General features: G+C 45.9%; 1 protein-coding gene across 8 annotated transcripts in view; it reads left to right on the top strand.

Annotated features, from left to right (window-relative positions):
• Nucleotides 1-21,236, top strand: part of SHANK3 (SH3 and multiple ankyrin repeat domains 3) — a 402,299-nt gene that overhangs the window by 250,478 nt on the left and 130,585 nt on the right. For all 8 annotated transcript variants that reach the window (XR_009958823.1, XM_062579208.1, XM_062579216.1 and 5 more), the window contains one exon: nucleotides 10,734-10,809. Coding sequence is in view for 7 of the 8 variants with exons in the window: in XM_062579208.1 (XP_062435192.1) it covers nucleotides 10,734-10,809 (76 nt within the window). In the remaining variant the exon portion in view is untranslated. The remainder of the gene's footprint in view (nucleotides 1-10,733; nucleotides 10,810-21,236) is intronic.

Here is a 21,236-nt window from a genome sequence, read left to right on the forward strand (position 1 = left end):
CTAGCTGGGCTCACTGATTATGGTAATGCAACAACTCACAGATTAGGCACCTTTGTACCCAGTTCTGCCAAGCATGGATAGGAGATTCAAGGGGAGAAAGAATTCAGAGCAAGGAGATGTCTTATACCTAAGCATGTGCATATGTGTAAATCACTCCCTCTGGAAGGAGTTTGAGGTTTGGGCACAGCCAGGTAGAGATGACTCTGAACGGGGGGCTGGTTAAACCAGCACGGTGGCTGGGAGTGGAAAAAATTTCACCTCTGTGTTGCCCTCTTGTGTCTCTTGTGTTACCAGCAATACAACTATCTTATTCTTGAGTGCCCAAACCACTTTTGAAACAGTACTTTGGAGCCTAAGTTACAAAACCAAAACCACTAATTCATCTGTGTAGCACTGAAGGACTATGTTTGGGATCAGTTAATTTTATACATGACCCATCTGCACTTTCTGAAAGCATGATGAGAAAGGTGAAAGTTTTTAATGTTCTCTGCTGCTTTTATACCCCCATAAGCATAGATAAATAAGTGCAGATTGGGGGATACAATAGAAGTAGGGGGAGATTCTTTTCCAAAGAAAAGAAATAGAAAGTGGGGAATCAGCCCAACATAAAGGGGTCTGATTAACATTTAAGTATCCTTGTGCTGGCATTTCTTAACTATGTTCAAAGCAGACACCATCTGCTTCACAGAAATATACTTGGCCTAACCATGTACCTCACAGGTGGACATGAGAAATTCTGATCCTTTTCTCTCTTGCTGTGCCTGGTACCATTAAATGCTCTCCCCTGCTGTCTCTATCCCCCTTTGATTGACACACTGCCTGGCGTATTTCTAAACTGCCTTTTTTCTCTGGAGCTATGAATATAGCTCAGGCTTACACTGTATTTTCTCAGCATTTGGTTGCAGGGTTGGAGTTCCCTGTAATGGTGGGATAGTGATTTTTTGTGCAAGTGCTCTGAGTGAAAATGGCTGTCCTGTACTTTGCTGAGGAAATCAGTACCCTGTTGTGTCAGCAGGGCTGCATCTCACGTGCTCTATGGCTCATTTAAATGGGGGAAGTCTGTCTCATGGGGATTCCTATGCAACAAAGATGGGCTTTTCCTCCCTAGAGGGGAGGAGAGCTGTGTAGAGAGAGGTATTGTATACCAGGCAGTAATTGGAGACATGGTAAAGCAAATTTGATTGTCAATACAGGAGGTGTTTGTATCAGTCTTTACTCTCTATAGTTCCTTGCTTTCTGAGTTACCCATTTCTTATGCATGTCCTAGGTCTTGGGTTTGGAGAACTCAAACTGACTCCTGATAGATCATGTCTGTGCAACCGACATGCTGCTGAAGTTGTTGAAAAGCAAGGAGGAGCCTTTGCTGAGATTCCCAAATTGTCCTAATGCGGAATGATTGGTATAGGAGTACCAGGATTTAAGCTAGAATTTCACTGTTGGAGCCATTAGCCCAGCTGGTCTTTCCTGGAGGTAACTAGCAGTTCATGGGAGTTCCTGATCCTCAGAGGCTTGTTTTATCAAGAAAACCCTAATGTTGACCTTCACTTCTAGCTTTTCTTCTCCTCCATTGTGCTGCAGAGGAATTACAGGCCTCTCCTGAAGGAAATGTCCTGTTGATGAGTTCAAGGAATAGTATCTTCAGAATGGGCAGTATACTTGGGGATTGTAGCTGGTTGCTTTTCTTGGACTTTTCATAGCCTTTGAGGAGATTGTGCAAGAGGACTGACTGCCTTGTTTATTCATCAGCTAAGTACCTAAGCATTAAACTAAATGAAGATAAACTTTAGAGTTCTCTCTCAGAGGGCTTAGGGCTTATCTTACTGAGATGAGACTACAAGTGCCTTGATGACCCTTCCTGGAAATATTTCTGTTGCAGGAATTTATGTAAAACTAGATCAAATAGCTCTAAAGACCTCCTGCTGAACATTACTTTCTGGGACCCTGCTGCCACATTTGGCAATGAGGTTACTGGTTTTGCTTGCTGATCTCCCATTCCTTTTAGACTGTTCATTTAAGTCATTGTGAGATGTAATGCACTGATGCTGCTCCCCAACTCATGGTCATTTGACAGTAGACTTCCATTTTGTTTGCACTTTTTCAGTTATAAGTAAACAGAAAACTCTAACAAGCATAATTTTACTGCAAGTAGAAGTCATAATTTAAGGGCTGGAGGGACAAGTACAATTATCTCCTTGTACCATATCTGTAACACAGGCCAAAGTTTCACCAAATGTATCATTATCTTGCATGTAAATTACTGTATGAAAATAAGAATGATACAGCAATGCTTCTGAAAGTTTTCATTTCCAGAGGGAAGTTGTATTTGAACTTTACAGAGTAAAGATTGGTCATGTGGAAAATGTAAATTAGTTACCATTCTGCATAAGATATAGTAACACTATTTATCACTAGGCAAATACATTCTTGGGCTTTTCTTTGTTTTCAGTCAACAGACCAAGGTGCCCTAGGGATATGAATTAGTTTATTCTCCAGACAGTCCTGTAAGAAAGGGAAGAGTCTCCTTCAAGGGCTTCTATGTTTTCATGCATTTGAAATCAGGTTACCTGATGCTGGCATGCAGACCCCCTGTCTAAATTGAACCCACTAGGACTAAAGGAGCACTTCCCAATGATAGCCACAGCTGATATGCTCCAGAGCTTTACCTGCCTCAGCAGCTCCTTTTCTGTAATGAGGAGCATTAAGAACCTCCCAAATCTCTCATACTGCCTGCCCTTCCCCCATCTCAGCATAGTTCAGCATTTCTTCTGAAATAATTTTTTTTTCTCTTCAGCATAAGAGCTCTAAGGCAGCCCCAGCCAGATTGGCTGTCTGGCACAGAGCCTGGAAGAGGTTTTAGTTGTGGTGACATCTGCTCATCAGCCTACTCTGAGTCAGGTGCTTGAGTGCACTGTTTGGGACGTGTGGGTGAAATCCACAATGGGCTACAGCACTCAGTCTGTCAGCAGTGCAGATTGAGCACACCAGCCTGGAAGGCCAAGGCTGGAAACTCACTTAGCAGCAACAGAGGCTGCAAGGCTTCACTTACTAGCAGGGCTGAGGACTGGTTCTCAAACTTAACATGGCACCAAAGCTCGTCTCTACTAAATCCCCCTCCTCAGCTCTGAAATCCCTTTCTAGGGTTCTGCCACCAACAGTCTCTTTGGTTAGCACAAGCTATGCCAACAGAACTATGCAGCTCTCCCTTGTTACTGAGAACAATATCTGAGAGACTCATGGTCTGACATGCTGCAAGCAGATGCGACCATCCACCATTTCTCTTGACCAGAAGCATCACATGAATATGCAACTCTTCCAGGATCAAAAGAAGGAGTGTCCACCAGGGTGGATGAGACAGTTCAGAAAGCGAGGAATCAGTATTCCCACAAGCGATCATCAAAACTGAGACAGCGTTTGCAAGCCTGCCAGGGCTGTATTGGTACAAGAAGTGTCCATGTATTGAAGAATGTACAGATACGGACCCTAGCCTTCCCTATTCCTGAAACCACATCTCCTCTGACTTGCATGTTACTGCTCTTAGTGTAGATCTTCAGTTTTAGGATAGAGTATCTATTTTAAACCCCCCCTTTTTTTTTGAAAAGGATGGAGTCTAATATTATCTCTCATCCTCGACTCCTTATTTATTTGTTGGCTGTAGGGTTTCCTGTGAACTTGACCTCTCAGGTGATTTTATGTAATACTTTGGTGATAACTGTGATGTCCCTGCTGCTGCTGCATCACATGATTAAAAAGATTCATTTCCAAAAAATGACTTTTCATGCTTCATTCAGTGTTCCTGTGCCGGTATCTGTGTCATGCTGACCCAAAGTGCATTCAGCCTCTGAACAGTCAGGTAAAGTGCATGTTGGGGCACGCAGGCTGCAAGGTACAATCCTGTGCTTGACTGGTGTGGTATATTTCTGTCATCAGCAATATTAGCCTATTAATAGCAGGCATTCTGAGAGGTTAAATTGTCTGTTGTGATACAGAAGCAATTGAGCAGTTGAATAATTAGACAAGCATAAATCTTGCATATGATGAGATTAAACATAATATTTAGAAATGTAAATTCAATGTTCTGTACAAATAAAAATGTATATTTCCCATTCCAAACATTCCAAAAGATTTATTTTCTCTATTTACAACCTATTTTTTCTTGTCTGAGATGAAAGAGGATTGGGGTAATCTAGGTACCGGATGATGTGTGGGAATAGCATTCAAGCTTCTTGTCAATCAGCCGTGGCCCAGCAGGGCTCTATATCCAGTCAGTTTACTGGAAAGCTGCTTCTTTCCCATGACATTTTCTTTGACATATCCTGGCTTCTCTCGGTCAGCCATGGGATGCTAATATTCCTATGTTTTTATCTAATATACTAGGCAGATTTACCTAGAAAGAATTGTCTTTTAAAAACTTTACAAAAGCACTTTACAAGTAGTATGCAGAATTGCTCGAGTACAGCCTGCCTGCATCCATCTACATGTTCTTCTTGGTTTCCAGGCCAGTTTTCCAGCTTTTTGTATTCCCTATTCCTGTTGCCCCATTTGTGCCTGTCCTTTGCAAGTTGCCCTGTGCTGATGCATGCATGTCAATAAGCTCCTGCCTCCCTGCTGCACAGCTCCTCCCAAAGGGCTGCCCCTGCCATTTCTCTGAGCCGATCCGTCAGCCAACACCTTAGTGTCCTGTTGCTTCATCTTCTCTAAATATAGAGCCTCCCTCTCCACACCTATCTCCAAATCATTCGCTTCTCTCCATCTATCAGCCTCAATCTCTGATGCCTCCTTGACGGCTCCATTAAACACACACTCAGCAGCAGCTATATTTAGAAGTCAGGAAGAGAACGAGCCTTTGGGCTGTGGACAGCCCATAAATCCAACTCCCTTCATGAAATCACCATTCTTTTATCTGGAATGAGATCGATAGAGGTGTTTGCAGATGAGGTATAAATGTCTGTGGGTGGGAGGCAGGAGATGAAGAAAGAGGAGACAGGATGATAGAGAAAAGGGGAGTAGAAGGGATTAAAGGGGGGGGTGGAGCTGGGACTTTCTAGAGGCCTACAGGAATGAGCAGAAGAGAGACTGGCAGGAGAAAGGAGGAGTGTGTCTGGAACAGGGTTTATTGTGCCTACTGCAGCAACATGTTCCGTTCCTCACAGGGATTGAAGGGGATTACGGATATCTCTCACCTGAAGAGTGTCTTCACGTAAGGAGACCGAAGAGGGTGAATGTGCTCACTTCAGCTGTCGTGACTTCCGTAGTTTATGCTTTCCAGTATCTCCAAAAGAGACCATCTTCTTTGCCTTCTCTTCTCACCATCCCCTTCCCACTTTAGTATGTTCATGTCAAGCTGTAAGGAGCTGTGAGTGCTAACTTTTTCATAGGCTTGTTGGCCCTAAGTGCTTCTTAGAAATACAAGTTTTGACCTGATGTTTCAGGCATATTTTAGGCCTCTGCTGCATTACCTCATTCCCTCAATGAAATGTGCTGCAGAATCCCTTCTGCCCAGATGTGCTTATAATGTGCTGACACAGCTGAAGCTAGGAGATGCTCCCTGCTGTTGTTTTCTGAACACTTCCACAGCAGTGGGGAAAGAGCTGGTGCATGGTACAGATACTTTTCTGACAGCATATCAACTCCCTTTTGAGAACATATGACACCTCCTTTTCTTTATGGCTGCAGTGTGCTTTTATTGTGCTACCAGCAGTAAAATTCAGGCGTCCCCATTTGGAATTAGGAGTTGAGAATCTTCTGTTCTAAGCAGGAGTATGAGCAAGAGGAAAAGCTGGTGCAGATGATTTCAAAATTTAGGTGAAGGGGTTATCTGCTTTTGTAGCTGTCTGGTAATGCTTTACATTGTTTTGCTGTGCTGATCAGTCCTTAATATCTCCATTTTTTGGCATAATATGACTTCTTGTCAGTAAAATTAACTCCTTGGTTCTTTGAAGCGGTTTTTCCCAGGACAACAGGAATGGAACTCAGTGGAAGAGCAGCTAATTGGAAGATTTGTGGGGAGCCATCAACCCTCATTTCATCTGTATCAAGCTCCAAGAAATATCTCTCTGGATTAGGTAAATGCCTTCCGTTAATGCACCTGGGCCATCAAGCAGGCGGCCAGAACAGCAAGTTGGATCATGCTGGCAAGGATGAAGGGGCTGTTCTGCGCACGAGTTTCCTGTGCACAGTGATATTCTGCAGTGAATGCTCGTAACACACTGGACTGCTAGGCACTGGTTATACCTCACGTTCACACAGCACTGTTGGCAGTACCAGCCCTATGCTTCATCCTTGTACGTGCTGCCTGCATGGGCCTGTACAACGTGTTTGCTGTGCACTTTTTATACGGAGATATCGCACCACCTTCGTTGGTCTCTCCACCACGGCATGCTCGATACGCGAGGTCGTAGCATAGGCGGCAGAAGAGCACGCTTCCAGCAGGCACTGGTGCACGCGAGCGCTGCCGGCCGCCGCAGCTGCGTGATCCCCGGAGCTGGTGCGTGCGGGGCGCTTCTCTCGCTCCTGCGTCGCCCTGTTGGGTGAGCTGGAGCACAGGCCACCTAACGGGCATTGCTGAGGGTCTCGAGGACGTGCTTACCTAGGCTTGTGACAGCAGTGGTTAAATATTAGCGTGGACTAAAGGATGTTGGTGCCTGGATTTCTGACAAATTATGCCTGGACAGCACCGTGCGCAGCAGAGGAGCCTGGGGGGAGCGGAGAGGCAACCCACGCGGCTCGTAACCGTGGCGGGCAGCTGGGAGTGCGTTCACATTCAGCTTTTCCTTCCCTTTTTCGGCTGGAAGTTATGGACTCTGAGCGTAGCCTCATGCACGCAAGGTGCTGCGGCCCGGCGGCCTCCCCCCGCCCGGGCCTGCCTCCCCGCGGAGCCTCCGGGGCCGCCCGCGCGGGCCGGGCCGCAGGGCTCGCCGGGCCGGGCCGGGGTGACGGGGCCGGGGTGACGGGGCCGGGCCGGGGTGACGGGGCCGGGCCGGGCCGGGCCGGAATGACGGGGCCGGGCCGGGCCGGGCGGCCGGGCCTGGGTGACGGGGCCGGGGTGACGGGGCCGGGCCGGGGTGACGGGGCTGGGCCGGGCCGGGCCGGGGTGACGGGGCCGGGGTGACGGGGCCGGGCCGGGGTGACGGGGCTGGGCCGGGCCGGGCCGGGCCGGGCCGGGGTGACGGGGCCGGGGTGACGGGGCCGGGCCGGGGTGACGGGGCTGGGCCGGGCCGGGCCGGGCCGGGCCGGGGTGACGGGGCTGGGCTGGGCCGGGCCGGGCCGGGCCGGGCCGGGGTGACGGGGCCGGGGTGACGGGGCCGGGCCGGGCCGGGCCGGGCCGGGCCGGGGTGACGGGGCCGGGCCGGGGTGACGGGGCCGGGCCGGGGTGACGGGGCTGGGCCGGGGTGACGGGGCCGGGGTGACGGGGCTGGGCCGGGCCGGGCCGGGCCGGGCGGCCGGGCCGGGGTGACGGGGCCGGGCCGGGGTGACGGGGCCGGGCCGGGCGGCCGGGCCCGCCCCTGAGGCGGCGCCGGGCGGCGCCGGCAGCCGCGGAGCGCGGGCGCCCTCTGGCGGCAGCGCGGCGCGCAGGGCCGGGGCCGGGCTGAGGCCGGGGCCGGCCCGGGGCGCGGCGCTGCCGGACGGGCCGCGGCCCCGGGGCGCTGCGCGGGCAGCGCCGGGCGCCGCCGCCGCCCTCCCGCGCGGGCTCGGGGCGGCTCTGGCCTCGGCTGGCGGCGGGGCCGGGGGCGGCCGGGCCGAGGGGCGAGCCCGGGGCTCCTGTCTGCGCTGCCGGGGGGCGCAGGGCCGAGGCCGGGGCTCCCCCGCGCCGGCGAGCCGGGGCCTCGCAGCGGTTCGCGGGAGCCCGCGGCTGCCGCTGCGATTTGCCGTAGCCCGAGCAAGCGCCGCGGCTGCTGCGTTCAATCCGGCAGCGCTGCGCGTTTAGCCTCCCCCAGGCAGCGCGCGAGGCGCTCGCAGGCGCCCCGCTCCCGCAGAGCCTCGTGCGCGAGGAGCCCCCGGCCTCGTGCGCGCAGCAAAAGCCGCTTTGGGGCGGGAGAGGCTGGAAGAGCCTCGGTAGCGGAGGGTCACCAGTGCCGCTGGCGAGCGATGGGGAACAGAGCGACGCGGCGCGGCCGCCCGTGGCACATCCAGCGCTGCCGCCTGTTCCCGAGGCAGCAGATGGGAACGGTGGTCGTGGTAGTAGTGTGCCTGTTCATAACAGCAGACGTGGTTTCATGTGATTGCGAGACCAGAGCAAAAGGTTTGAAAGCGAGTACAAAACTGGGAGGAGTGGCTGACACACCCGAGGGCTGTGCTGCCATTCAGAGGGACCTGGACAGGCTGGAGAGCTGGGCGGAGAGGAACCTCCTGAGGTTCAACAAGGGCAAGGGCAGAGTCCTGCACCTAGGGAAAAATAACCCAAGGCACCAGTACAAGCTGGGGGCTGACCTTCTGGAGAGCAGTTCTGCAGAGAAAGACCTGGGAGTGCTGGTGGATGACAGATTGACTATGAGCCAGCAAGGTGCCCTTGTGGCCAAGAAGGGCAATGGTGTCCTGGGGTGCATTAGGAAGAATGTTGCCAGCAGGTCGAGGGAGGTGATCCTGCCCCTCTTCTTAGCCCTGGGGAGGCCTCATCTTGAGCACTGTGTCCAGATCTGGGCTCCCCAGTTCAAGAGAGACATGGAGCTACTGGAGAGAATCCAGTGTAGGGCTACAAAGATGATTAGAGCTCTGGAGCATCTGAGGAGCTCTCATAGGAGCATCCTATGAGGAGAGGCTGTGAGAGCTGGGCCTCTTTAGCCTGGGGAAGAGAAGACTGAGGGGAGAGCTTATCAATGACTACAAATATTTTAAGGGAAGATGTCAAGAGGATGGGGCCAGACTCTTTTCAGTGGTGCCAAGCAACAGGACAAGAGGCAATGGGCACAAACTGAACCACAGGAAGTTCTACCTGAATGTGAGGAAGAAATTCTTTCCTGTGAGAGTGACGGAGCAGTGGAACAGGTTGTCGAGAGACGTTGTGGAGTCTCCTTCTCTGGAGATACTCAAAGCCCACCTTGATGCAACTGTGTGCAACATGCTCCAGGTGACCCTGCTTGAGCAGGGAGGTTGGCCTAGATGATCTGCAGAGATTCCTTCCAACCTCAACCATTCTGTGATTTGGTATATTTTCCTGGCCTTAGAAAGTGTTCCTTAGACTAGTCCATGTCATAATAGACGACAGTGGAGACCCATGCTCCCTATGTTATTGCATACAGCCCCTTCACAATAGCTGTAATTATAGTATTATCATTATAGTATAGCTATAGTTATTTTGAATTTCAATACAGATAAAAGCAAATATTTACTTTGGATTTTGGGGTCTTTGCGTGCAAACAGTTTGTACCCTTGTGAAATTAAAAATGTGAGTCTCATCTGTGCTTTTACTCTTCATTTCCTCTCTCTTCACATTTGTTCCTTCTATCTATCTGACTACCTTACTGAGAAAACTTAAAGGATGGCTGAGCTTAAATCAGAGCAACAAACTGTCTGATGTTGTAGCCAGGAATTCAGTGAGCAGCGCGAAGGATTTCAAAAGAAAATGAGCAAATGGTGACAGGGTAAATAAGTGGATTTACATGGTTGTTTGGGGCAGGGTATCCTATCAATTGTAGTAGTCCTGTGACTCCACTGTAGGGGTGAGTTTGTTCAATGTAACACATTCAGTTTTGTGTAGTGCATGCCCTCAATTATTTTCTCCAGGGTATGTTTCACATATTAATCCTGGGTCACGCAAATAAATTCATTTTGGTAATGTCATGAAAATTCCTTCTGTGTTGGAAAAGTGGTAACTAGGAATGTCTGATTTAAGTTCTTTTACATCTGCATGTCATGCTTCTTCTCAAGCACATTAGGTGCAACCCTGTTACGCTGTCTACAGTAGGATCTCTGTCTCCTTAGCCATAATTCAGACTGCCTTTCTTCATCATCCACCAACCTGGAGGCACCTAGCATGTCTTTTGTTGTGAACTTCAGAGTTCCTCTGGATGCAGAAATGTGGGCTCCTGCTTTTGCTCATCAGGCTGGTTGGATCAGGCTGGTAGCTTCTTGTACTTTTTCAGTTCCAAATTTCCAGTTACATCCAGAAGGGGACATTTGCTCCAATGAGCATGGCCTGAAATGCCTGATATACTGAGTTGGGGGTGCCACCAGTGATTAATAGGTGAGTGATAACAGAAGTCTGTCTTGGTTCTTATCTTTCCTTCCTTGTAACTCCCATATGCCTGTGGAGCTCACAGACTGCCAGACAAGAAGCCAGTCTGAGGAAATAGCCATCTCTTCTGTTGCAACTGCATCACTGTACCTTGAGATATGTAAGATTGATGTGGCCAGACAGAATGAGGAAGAGGAATCTGACTGCTGCCTTGGCACATGGAGTGTGTTTTTGCCTTACTGGTTGATTCTTCTCTTTGACTATTTTTTTGGTGTTTTGGTGAAATTTGAGGCCTTTACATTGTAGATTAAGCTCTGTGGGTTTAAAAGTTCTAGTGAAGACATCTTATATTCACAGAATTATTTGTGTGCATATGGATCAGTATATGAGTATGCATGGGAATGATCGCATCAGTACATGCCTGCACACAGATTAGTATTTGTATATTATATAATGTTTCTGTGAAAGTAGAGTTCTCTGTTTATCACGTTTGGAGGAAGTAGAGACAATGGCAAGTGTTCTTTTAGCTCTCAGCTTTGTGATGTCTTTTTTTTTCTTGTAGAAACCAGAGAAGACAGGACAAAGCGTCTCTTCAGACATTATACTGTGGGCTCTTACGACAATTTTACCTCTCACAGGTAAGCATCCACATATTTTCTTTGTGACTACAAGATGTTTTTGTTCCATGGAGTAATATCTCCTTTTCCTGACTGAGCAGTGTGGATTGCATTAATTTCTTGGGAAGGAAACTTTCCTGGTTGTTTTTGTCAATTCGGTTATGATCTGAACTATAAGTCGTAGGTGAGAGTTACTTGAATAAAATGTTGAAGCTGAACTGGGCAGTCTGGCTCACATCTTAGTTTAGGAACAAAGATTTTGGCATGGGAGATGCTGGGATCATGAAAATGACATTTTGTTAAGACTCAGGGATTTTTGAGGGTACTCTGGGAGTAGAAGAGCTTGTGTTGGATGCAGATGTAGAATTGCAGCTTTGCTTTGAAGGGAAAGTGAAGATTCTGCTGTACATGGGATGGCACGAAAACAGTTGTCAGTCTAGTCTGTTGGTTGTACTAAATGTGCTGTCTGAACTGAATCAGATCACCAGTGGTGTTCTGCTTCTTGACATTTGAATGTACTCCTTTGAGCATGAAGACTGACTTTTTGGAAGATGATTAAAGTCAATGCAATATTAAGCTTGGAATTATTAATGGGAGCTGGGGTGATGCTGTGATTTTGTGCTTGGCCATGAACACATAGGGCTGGTGGACATGTTCATAGAAGAAGAGGTTATAGGAATACGCCTACCGTTTGGATACAGGGATGCACTTTTGAAACTGGATTTCTATGTGACATGTTTGAGGGATAAATGTAGGGTTACTCTGTGGAATATAGTCTCTGCTTGCTGTCAGACTTTGGTACTCATAACAATTATTGGTCATTAGAGTAATTAAATGGACATTATTGCTTATGACATTACAGGAGCAAACTGTGACAGCTTATTTTACATAAACTCAATTTTCTTAGTTATCTTTCAGCATATCTGCAGAGTTTGTCAACTGTTCTAAGTTTGTTAGGGTAGAAAAAAATGCAGGTCAACTGCAGAAAGCTGCAAAAGAACCATGCATTTCTGAATGTTGTAACACTGGGTACTGGATGATAAAACAGCAGCTGAACTCCAACACAGACGAATAAAAGTAATGCACCTAGGAAGAGGCTGTAGTAGTATTTCACATTCAGTGTAGATATTGGACTGACCTCCCACTCAGGAACGAGATCAGGGGGTGGATAGATAGTTCCATCAAATTTCCAGCCCAAATCTGCAAAAATAAGTTGAATTCCTGGAATTATTTGGAAGGGGGGGAAAAAGGAGAAAACATTATTAACGTCTTTGTATAAATCTATACTCTGCCCACATCTTGAAAGCTGGTTGTTGTTATGGTCGTTCAAACTTAAGAAGTAGTACTTGGAAAATTGCAGAGAAAACCAAAAAAGATGCCCAAAATGATGAAAGTTCTTCCATAAGAGATGAAACTAAATAGACTGGAACTGTCTAGTTTCGAAAATGATGGTGAATGCAAAGGGTTTTGGTAGAAGTCCACAAATGAACGATATGAAAAGGTGAACAGAGAATATTTGATTTTTGTTTTGATTTGATTTGATTTGATTTGTAAAAGCCACAAAGTACTGAATGAAACGAGCATGTGGAATGTTGACAGTGAACAAAGGAGTTTTCCACGTAACGTGCAATTAAACTGTGTAATTCCTTGCTAAATAACATTCTGAATGCTAAAAATTGACAGGGGTTCAGAAAGCAACAGGACAAAGTACAGAAAAATCCATTGTGGGCTTTTGAACACAAAGAGACTAGCTCTGACTCAGGAATTCACTTAGTCATAAAGCACTGGAGGTTAGGAGTGCATTGTGGGGAAGCACCACTGTATTCTTTGGCAGTTCTTACTTCTATCATCATTTTTGCACTATTAGCTGTTGCTAGGAAGTTAGAAGGACTGGTGGCCTGACCCAGTACAGCTGTTCTTTTGAACTATGGAGGAAGAAGGCTTTTCTCCGAAGCCTAAAATGAGGTCCCCCAGCCCTACAGAGAGCAGATTTCAAGGCCTGACCTTTTCCTTGGTATCCTATATGGCTGCTGAAAGTGGCCCTGCAGTCAGCCACCTGTTAGATAATGGTCAGGAGATCCTGGGCTCTGAACTCTTCATTCTGTTACAGAGGAAGCTTAGGAATCCAGTCTGGATGTCTTGAATTTCCCAAATGACAGATGTGGATGGAGGCAACATTTAAGCCCTGTTGAACTAGTTCTAAATGAGCATAAACCTGTTATTTGAGTATATTTTCTAGAATTGCACATTATGTTATGCCTGCTTTCAGAATCCCTTGCCAACTCAGACCTCTTAAACTGGCTTTAAGGTAAGGGTCTGAATATTTGCTGGGTAAGGCAAAACAATCTCTCCTTAGAGAAGAGTGCACATTCATACAGTCTGTGGATTCTGTGTTGCTGCAGAGCAGTCCATCTGGGCTATGGCTTGTTCCTGTTCTCCCTCATACCTGAGACCCTTCCACTCCCATATGTACGCCACATACATATTCCTCTGTATGAAGAGGCTGTTTTGTGGAAGAAGGTCTTGGAATCACTGGGAAGGATGGCGGGCAGGAGTTGTCTCCCACAGGTGAATAAATAGTTATCCCATCTATCCCATAACTTGGTCTCCTGAGTCCCTCATAAAAGAGGGCTGCAGGGAGCAAATTACACAGATTGTACTAGTGGTGATAGTTTTGCTCATAGCAGCCCTGTTTCCACAGAGTCAGCTGCAAGAGGAGCAGATCCTCCCCCAGCTCAGGCAGTTGTGTTTACATGCGTGTTTTTAACCATACCACTTAAAAAAGAGGAAGGGGAGATCTTGAAGTCCCACAGGACTATGTGTCAGGAGAGTATAAAGCCTCTTCCAGACCCTCCCCACAATCATAGATGGCTTCTTGCATCTTCTCCAGAAGCAGTTATTAACGGCCAATCAGATACAAAAGCTAAGTTTAAAAGAATCATAGTCCAGTGGGTCTTGGCATTCCCAGGCAGTCCATACATGCAAAGCAGTGCTTGATAAACTGAACTGCTTTGCTGAAATATGGTTGGGATGTCTTGGGATCACAATAACACTGGCTGTAAACATTGGGGGTTCTAACAAATTTTGGTGTGTTGAATTTGAACCGATTAAAGGATATTAACTACAACTCCATAACGTGGTGCATAGGCACACAACATAAGAGCATAAGAATGGCCATTCTAGGGCGTGCTAACGATCCTTAGGCCAGTATTATGTGTCACACAGTGGCCAGTGGCAGGTACTGACTGCAGTTATGAGAACAGAATAAGCATGTTTCAGTACCTCCCCAAAATATTATTCCTGCCTGCAACAATTCACTACTCAGTCTTCCTGAGCCAGGGGCAATGTCTTTGTATTTAATAGTCTTTAATGGATCTTTATTCCATTAATTTGCCCAGTGACATGAAATTCAAGTGCTTTCACTCTCGCTCCTGAAATGGAGAGAAAAAAAGTTAGGATTGGCATTGGAGGAGAAAGTGAGAGACAGTGATGGTGTTGAATAGTGCGATGCATTATCTTTTTTTTTTTTTTTTTTTTTTTTTTTTGTCAAAATACTTAGAAGTTTCATAAAACATACAAACTTGTCATTCATTCTTAGGTTGCTTTGAAAGCAAAAGTGAAACAGAGCGTCACCATTCAGTTAGGTAAAACCAGCTGAAGGTAAAACAAGGAACTGCAGTTGTTCCCCTTCTTTCTTGAGACCACATGTTGGCTGTCCTAAAGCCTGGGCAACACTGGCTATCCTTCTCTAAAGGCCTGGAGATGAATGACATGAAAAGTGTTGCTGTAATTATCAGCAGTCCTCTCACCAGTAGACTTCCTGAGACAGAAGCACTGTCTTTTCATTTCATAGAATCATAGAATCAGTAAGGTTGGAAGGGAGCTCTGGAGATAATCGAAGCCAATCTCCCTGCTCAAGCAGGGTCACCTAGAGCATGTTAGACAGGGTTGCATCCAGGTGGGCCTTGACTATCTCCAGAGAAGGAGACTCCACAACCTCTCTGGGCAACCTGTGCCAGTGCTCTGTCACTCTCACAGGGAAGAAATTCCCCCTCACGGTCAGGTGGAACTTCCTGTGCTTCCACTTCTGCCCATTGCCTCTTGTCCTGTCACATGAGACAACTGTAAAGAGTTTGTCCCCGTCCCCTTGACACCTTCCCTTCAGGTACTTACACACATTGATAAGATCCCCCCTCAGTCTTCTCTTCCCCAGGCTAAACAGGCCCAACTCTCGCAGCTGATCCTTGTAAGGCAGATGCTCCAGCCCTCTGATCATCTTCGTAGCCCTACACTGGACTCTCTCCAGTAGCTCCATGTCTCTCTTGTCCTGGGGAGCCCAGATCTGGACACAGTACTTGAGATGAGACCTCCCCAGGGCTGAGTAGAGGGGCAGGATCACCTCCCTCGACCTGCTGGCAACACTCTTCCCAATGCACCCCAGGACACCATTGGCCTTCCTGGCCACAAGGGCACCTTGCTGGCTCATAGTCTATCTGTCATCCACCAGCACTGCCAGGTCTTTCTCTGCAGAGCTGCTCTCCAGAAGGTCAGCCCCCAGCTTGTACTGGTGCCTAGGGTTATTTTTCCCTAGGTGCAGGACTCTACCCTTGCCCTTGTTGAACCTCAGGAGGTTCCTCTCCGCCCAGCTCTCCAGCCTGTCCAGGTCCCTCTGAATGGCAGCACAGCCCTCTGGTGTACCAGCCACTCTTCCCAGCTTCGTATCATCAGCAAACTTGCTGACGAGGAACTCTGACCCCTCGTCCAGATCAGTGATGAAGAAATTGAACAGGATGGGGCCCAGTCCTGAGCCCTGGGGGACCCCACTAGCCACAGGCCTCCAACTAGACTCCACGCCATTGATGACGACCCTCCAAGCTCTGCCTTTCAGCCACTTCTCAACCCACCTCACTGTCCACTCGTCTAACCCACACTTCCTGAGCTTACCTAGGAGGATGTTATGGGAGACAGTGTCAAAAGCCTTGCTGAACTGAAGGTACACAACGTCCACCGCTCTCCCTTCATGTGCCCAGCCAGTCATTCCATCAGAGAAGGCTATCAGATTGGTTAAGCAGGATTTCCCCTTGGTGAATGCATGCTGGCTACACCTGATCACCTTCTTTTCCTCCATATGCCTGGAGATGACATCCAGAATGAGCTGTTGCATCACCTTTCCAGGGATGGAGGTGAGGCTGACTGGCCTGTAGTTGCCTAGGTCCTCCTTCTTGCCCTTCTTGAAGACTGGAGTGACACTGGCTTTCTTCCAGTCCTCAGGCACCTCTCTAGTTCTCCTCAGGCACCTCTCCAGTTCTCCTCTCCAGTTAAGCTTCATTGGAAGCTTAATGTTTCATGGAGTTCAGAATGTGATTACTGCCAAAGCAGGTAGCTTGCATTGGTAACTGGGATTACAGCATGTCACTGAATGTTGAGGAATGAGAAGTGACGCCATCAATGTGAGAATGTGTTTTGCCAGTGTTAATGGGCCTAGAAAGGGAGTTTGGGGTTGATGCACAGGCAGAATGTGAATATGAGAAGGCAGTCTGGAATATGGTATGGGTATTTAGTTGTAGTGTTAGGACTGCCTTAATAAATAGCATAAACAGAATGGATGTTTTTTTCCATTCTTTAAAAAATTAAACATTTGGGCTAACAGATACTTTTAGAGCAGAGATGAAGATGTTACTAAGGTGCTGTAAGATCAGAACAGCAGATAGATTAAAATGATTTGCAGGAGAGCGCTTATTCCATCATTTCTCACTTCACTGGAGGTCTCAAATGTGGGAGAAGATTAACATAATGACAGTGTTTGAGGAACAACTTAAAAGTACTCGAGAAAATTATACACAACTGACTTTAACTTTCAGGGAAGGCCTTTGAAATAGTTGCAGGTTTGAACGGAAGTCCTATGAAATGGAGCAGGGAACAGTATTCACATGGTTGAATAGCAGGTTTGGGTGAGGGAAATGATTTACTTTTTTTTTTTTTTTTTACCTTAAAAGGTAAAAAGAAGGTTATACTTCCATAGAAGGATAAATGTGAGAATATGAGAAGATTCTAGATGGTATTTTGAATAAAAATCTTTTCTTCACTGGAATCGGCCTCCTGGGGAAGCATTATTTCAGAGTTTTAAACTTCACCAGTACACTGCCAGTTACAAAAAATAGGTATTCAGTCTGCTTTGGCGTAGAGTAAGAGATTGTTCCGGGGCAAGTTATCCACCTCTCATTTGAAATCATTCTGAAGCATAACTGCAGTTAAAGAAGAAAGCACAAGCACTCTCCAGAGTGAAGGTGGACTGGGCATCCAAGGTCACCCAACTCACAGGGAGAAACTTCCCCCCGACCTCTGAGAATGAGGAGTGCAGGACAGAACTCGGCAAATGAATAAGCAAATAGAGAGAGAAATCTGAACTTGTTCTTATCAGAAAGAGGCAATCGCAAAGGGAATTGACTTATCTGATGAACTATATTAAGGAAAGAGATTAAAGTGGTTTGAAGTTAACTCAATATAAAATTAAACACCCACATTCTACACAGCACAGCTGGGAAGTAGAAGAATTGGGAGCAATAGATAATTCAAGATTGTTTTTTATTCAATCACAGGGATTAGCTGACCAGGGAGAAAGATTATAATGCTGAGTATTTGCAAGCCATCTGGAAGGGCCTCCCTTTCAAAGAGAGGGGAAGCATGAGGCAGTCCCTTTCCACATAGGAATTTCTGCACCTTTCTACTGCAGTGACTGGCCAAACAGGTAGATACACAGAATCATAGAATATTTTCAGTTGGAAGGGATGTCTAGAGGTTTCTAGTCCAATGTGCTGCTCAGAGCCAACTTAGATCATATTGTTTTGCATATCTCCAAAACTGAAGAGCTTGCAGCCTCTTTGGGCCCCTATTCTGCTGGTAGACCACCCTCAGTGAAAAAGTTTTCTGTGAATCTAATTGCAGTTTATTGTGCTGGGGTTTGTATCCATTGCCTCTTGTTATATCGCTGTGCACCTCTAAGAGTAGTCTTGGAGAGTCTTCTCTGCAGCTTGCCATTGGGTAGTTGCAGACAGCAATAAGGTTTCCCCTTCAGCTTCTCCTCTGCACGCTGAACAAGCCCAGTTCTCTCAGCCTCTCCTATATCATGTGCTTCAGCCACTGACTGTCTTCATGGACCAAATAAGGAAATCAGTAATATAAGTAATTGGTACAGTCACTTAGAAATCATTGGGTCTGCACCAATAAGTTGTGATTTCTCTTTTCCCTGGCATGCAAAAGAATAGTACCAATGTTTTCCCTATATAGATTCAGTCCAGTGGCTTCTATTTCTTTCTCTTCTCTAGATTCTATTCAAGATTCAACTTTCTTGGCAGTGAAGGTCACAGCTCTCACTCCTCTATTCATACTAAGCACTTCTGCTTGTGTCAGTCACTGTAATTTGCTGTCTCCTTTGCACATTCATTTTGTAAAGAGTATGCCTCCAGGATGGCCAGTTCCATAAAGGTGGTAGCAGTGTTTAAGCAAAGAGCTGGCTTCCAGATCAGACTAAGTAAAAGGAGTCATTCTGAATGTCAGCAAGCTATTGCTTGGCTATATGTGGCTCTGAGACAGCCTTCTTTATTCTTTTCCATTGTGAAGCTTATTTATCGGTTGTCTCTGCCTCATCAGTCCCTGGTGCGCTGTTTGTATAGGATTGTCGTTAAAGTGTGCTGAGCATTATGCAAGTGGAACCCTACTTCATTGCTGCTCCTGCAGGCTTATTTAGAAGGCAAACAGCAGACAGGGAATTGGAAGTTGTATCAGCTTTTCTGTTGCTCTGTCTAGTTGTGACTAATTATCAGGTTCTGAGAGAAGTTGTGTTACAAGCAGGGGTCAATGAGGAATTTGAAAGAGGCCTAGGTAATGGCTTTACAGAAAAGTTCATGGAAAATATCCCTGCAAAAGGAGTTTAATGCTTAGGAACTAAGGGTAAATGAATCTTTGACAAATCTACTTTGCAACTCTAACTGTTGATCAGTCAGCCTTGGCTGGTCTGGAAGGATGCCTGCTCTTGGTATATTGCAAGAAATAGATTTTTGTAATGGCGAGCCCATCTAGTTGGTAGAAGGTAATTTGCACTGAGGTAGTGCAACCTTAATTGCTATAGCAACAAAAGAGTAGAGGGAGAAAATTAAATCTCTTCTTGAAAAGGCCTTGTATAATCCCACTTGTCATAGTAAAGTGCCTTCAAAATAGTATTTTAAGATTTTTTGTGAGCATTGTCTTTTGGGACCACTTACCTCTTTCACAGAGAGTTTTAGGAACATGAAATGGTAGACAGTGAATTCCCACCAAGCCCTTACTTTTTCTTAATCATTGCTTATACTTGGAATCCTAGAGTAGACTGGTCAGTTGCCTGTAAAATTTAGGCTCTGGCACAGTTGGAATTGATGGTAAGCATGAGACTTTGTGGCCTGTTTTATACAAGAGGTAGGACCAGATGAATAATGAATAATATAATGAAATGATTAAAAGAATGTAGTCAGTCAATGGGGTCTATTAAGAAAGATACCCATGCTAAGCAGTTACAGCTCTTAGAGCTGATTAAATGAATATTTGAAAGGGGAACTGTTTACTAAACCCTGTTCTTTCTTTTTCTCCTTAAAAATATATTCAGGAAAACAGCTTAGGAGTTTGAAAAGCAGGTCCTGGGAAAATATACAAACATTCTGTCTGAACAACAGTGAAATCTGCCAGGTGCAGAAGAGCTAGTAAAGATTTCCATTAGCTTTTTCTTTCCTTCTTTTTTAGCTGAGTGAAGGATGCCATGCCTACTGTCACTGTAGGGAATGCCACTTTAGGCAAAATGCTGAAGGGGAAAGGATTAATGGTGTGTGTGTGTGTGTGTGTGTGTGTGTGTGTGTGTGTGTGTGTGTGTGGCAGAGGGAGAAGGGGCATACAACCACCTCAGATTTTGTCAAGAGACTTGGTTGAAGGAGTCCTCTTTTCTGTAGTGTATTTGAAATAGGTTTTGGTCAGGTAATACAAATGAAACTTGGAAGAGGTGACAACTGGTAGAGCTGTTGCTCACTAAAATTTCTACAAATGAAAGAGACTAAAGTATTACTGGTTCCTGCATTTTTTCAGATTGAAAGTCTTTAAAGTATATACCTGCTTAGTGAAGGATTCCGTGTAAAATACTTTACTTAGATTTTTGAGTCATGGGGATAGTTCTCAGAAAATATCAGCTGGGCAGCAGCTGATAACAGAGATAGGATGTTAGGAAGTAGGAAAGAAATAGAAAGTCTGTTGAAATAGTATTATACTTCTATAGAGCTCCATGGCTTGTCCATCTCTTGAAAAATACTTCAATTGTAGTTTAACTATCTGAAAAAATAGAACTAGAAAAGGTTCAGAGGAAAGTAACAAGGTTTATCCAAAGTATGCACCATCTCTTGTATGAGGAGAGATTAACTAGACTGGAACTCTTCAGCTTGGAGAAGAGGTACCTGAGAAAGGTTTGATAGAGTTTTAGAAAATCACGAGTAGGCAAGGAGAATGTGAATATGGAACAATAGTTATTTCTCAGTACAAAAGAATGAGGTGGCACTCTGTGGAATTATCAGGCAGCAAGATTAAAATAAAACAAAGTACTTTGTCACACAGCGAGTGATTAAATTGTGGAATTTATTCACACTGCATGTTGTGGAGTCCAAAAATATAAATGGATTCAAAAAGGGAATACAAAATTAGCAGAGAGTAAATGTGTTTGTGACCAAGAAACATAATGATCTGTTTACAGGCTTGAGATGAAGAATTTAATTACTGGCTTTTAGAAGGAGAGAAGATGTAACATGAGGGGGGTCACTATTTCTTATACTCTTTCCTTTACTGATTATTGCTTACCATTACTGGAGAAAGGACCACCTTGTGTCAGTGAATCTCTAGTCTTAGGCAGTATCATTGTTCTTACATTCTGGATTGTAAAAAGACATTGGATGAAAGGAATCAGTGTACCTCTGTGCACATTAACATTGTGGATGAATTTTGTCCCTTAAGACTAATTGTTAACAAAAAGAAATTCACAGATTCCGTAGGGCGTATATTCTTGTTCCTTTGTGCTAGATGGAAGAATGAAATAAGTTAGAACATGCTGAAGACTCTTCATTTTTTCTCAGCTACCATTAGAGATGAAGGACTTGTCTCTTTGAACATTTCACAGCTATGAAACTACATGTTTTTTTCCTTTGATTGGTTTTTGAAAATCGTATCTTCACACCGACAATTTAGTGTCTTTGAGCAGGAGGTGAGTGTTTTCTCACTTTGCTTTGTGTAATGGTTTTATCCCATCACACACCCAGAATCACAGAATGGTTGAGGTTGGAAGGGACCTCTGGAGATCATCTAGTCCAAAACCTTAGCAGGGGTCACTGAGAGCACGTTGCTCAGGATCACCTCCAGGCAGGTTTTGAATATCTCCAGAGAAG

This window comes from Rhea pennata, chromosome 1 (genome assembly GCF_028389875.1).
Source record: "Rhea pennata isolate bPtePen1 chromosome 1, bPtePen1.pri, whole genome shotgun sequence".
In the NCBI taxonomy this organism is placed as follows: domain Eukaryota; kingdom Metazoa; phylum Chordata; class Aves; order Rheiformes; family Rheidae; genus Rhea; species Rhea pennata.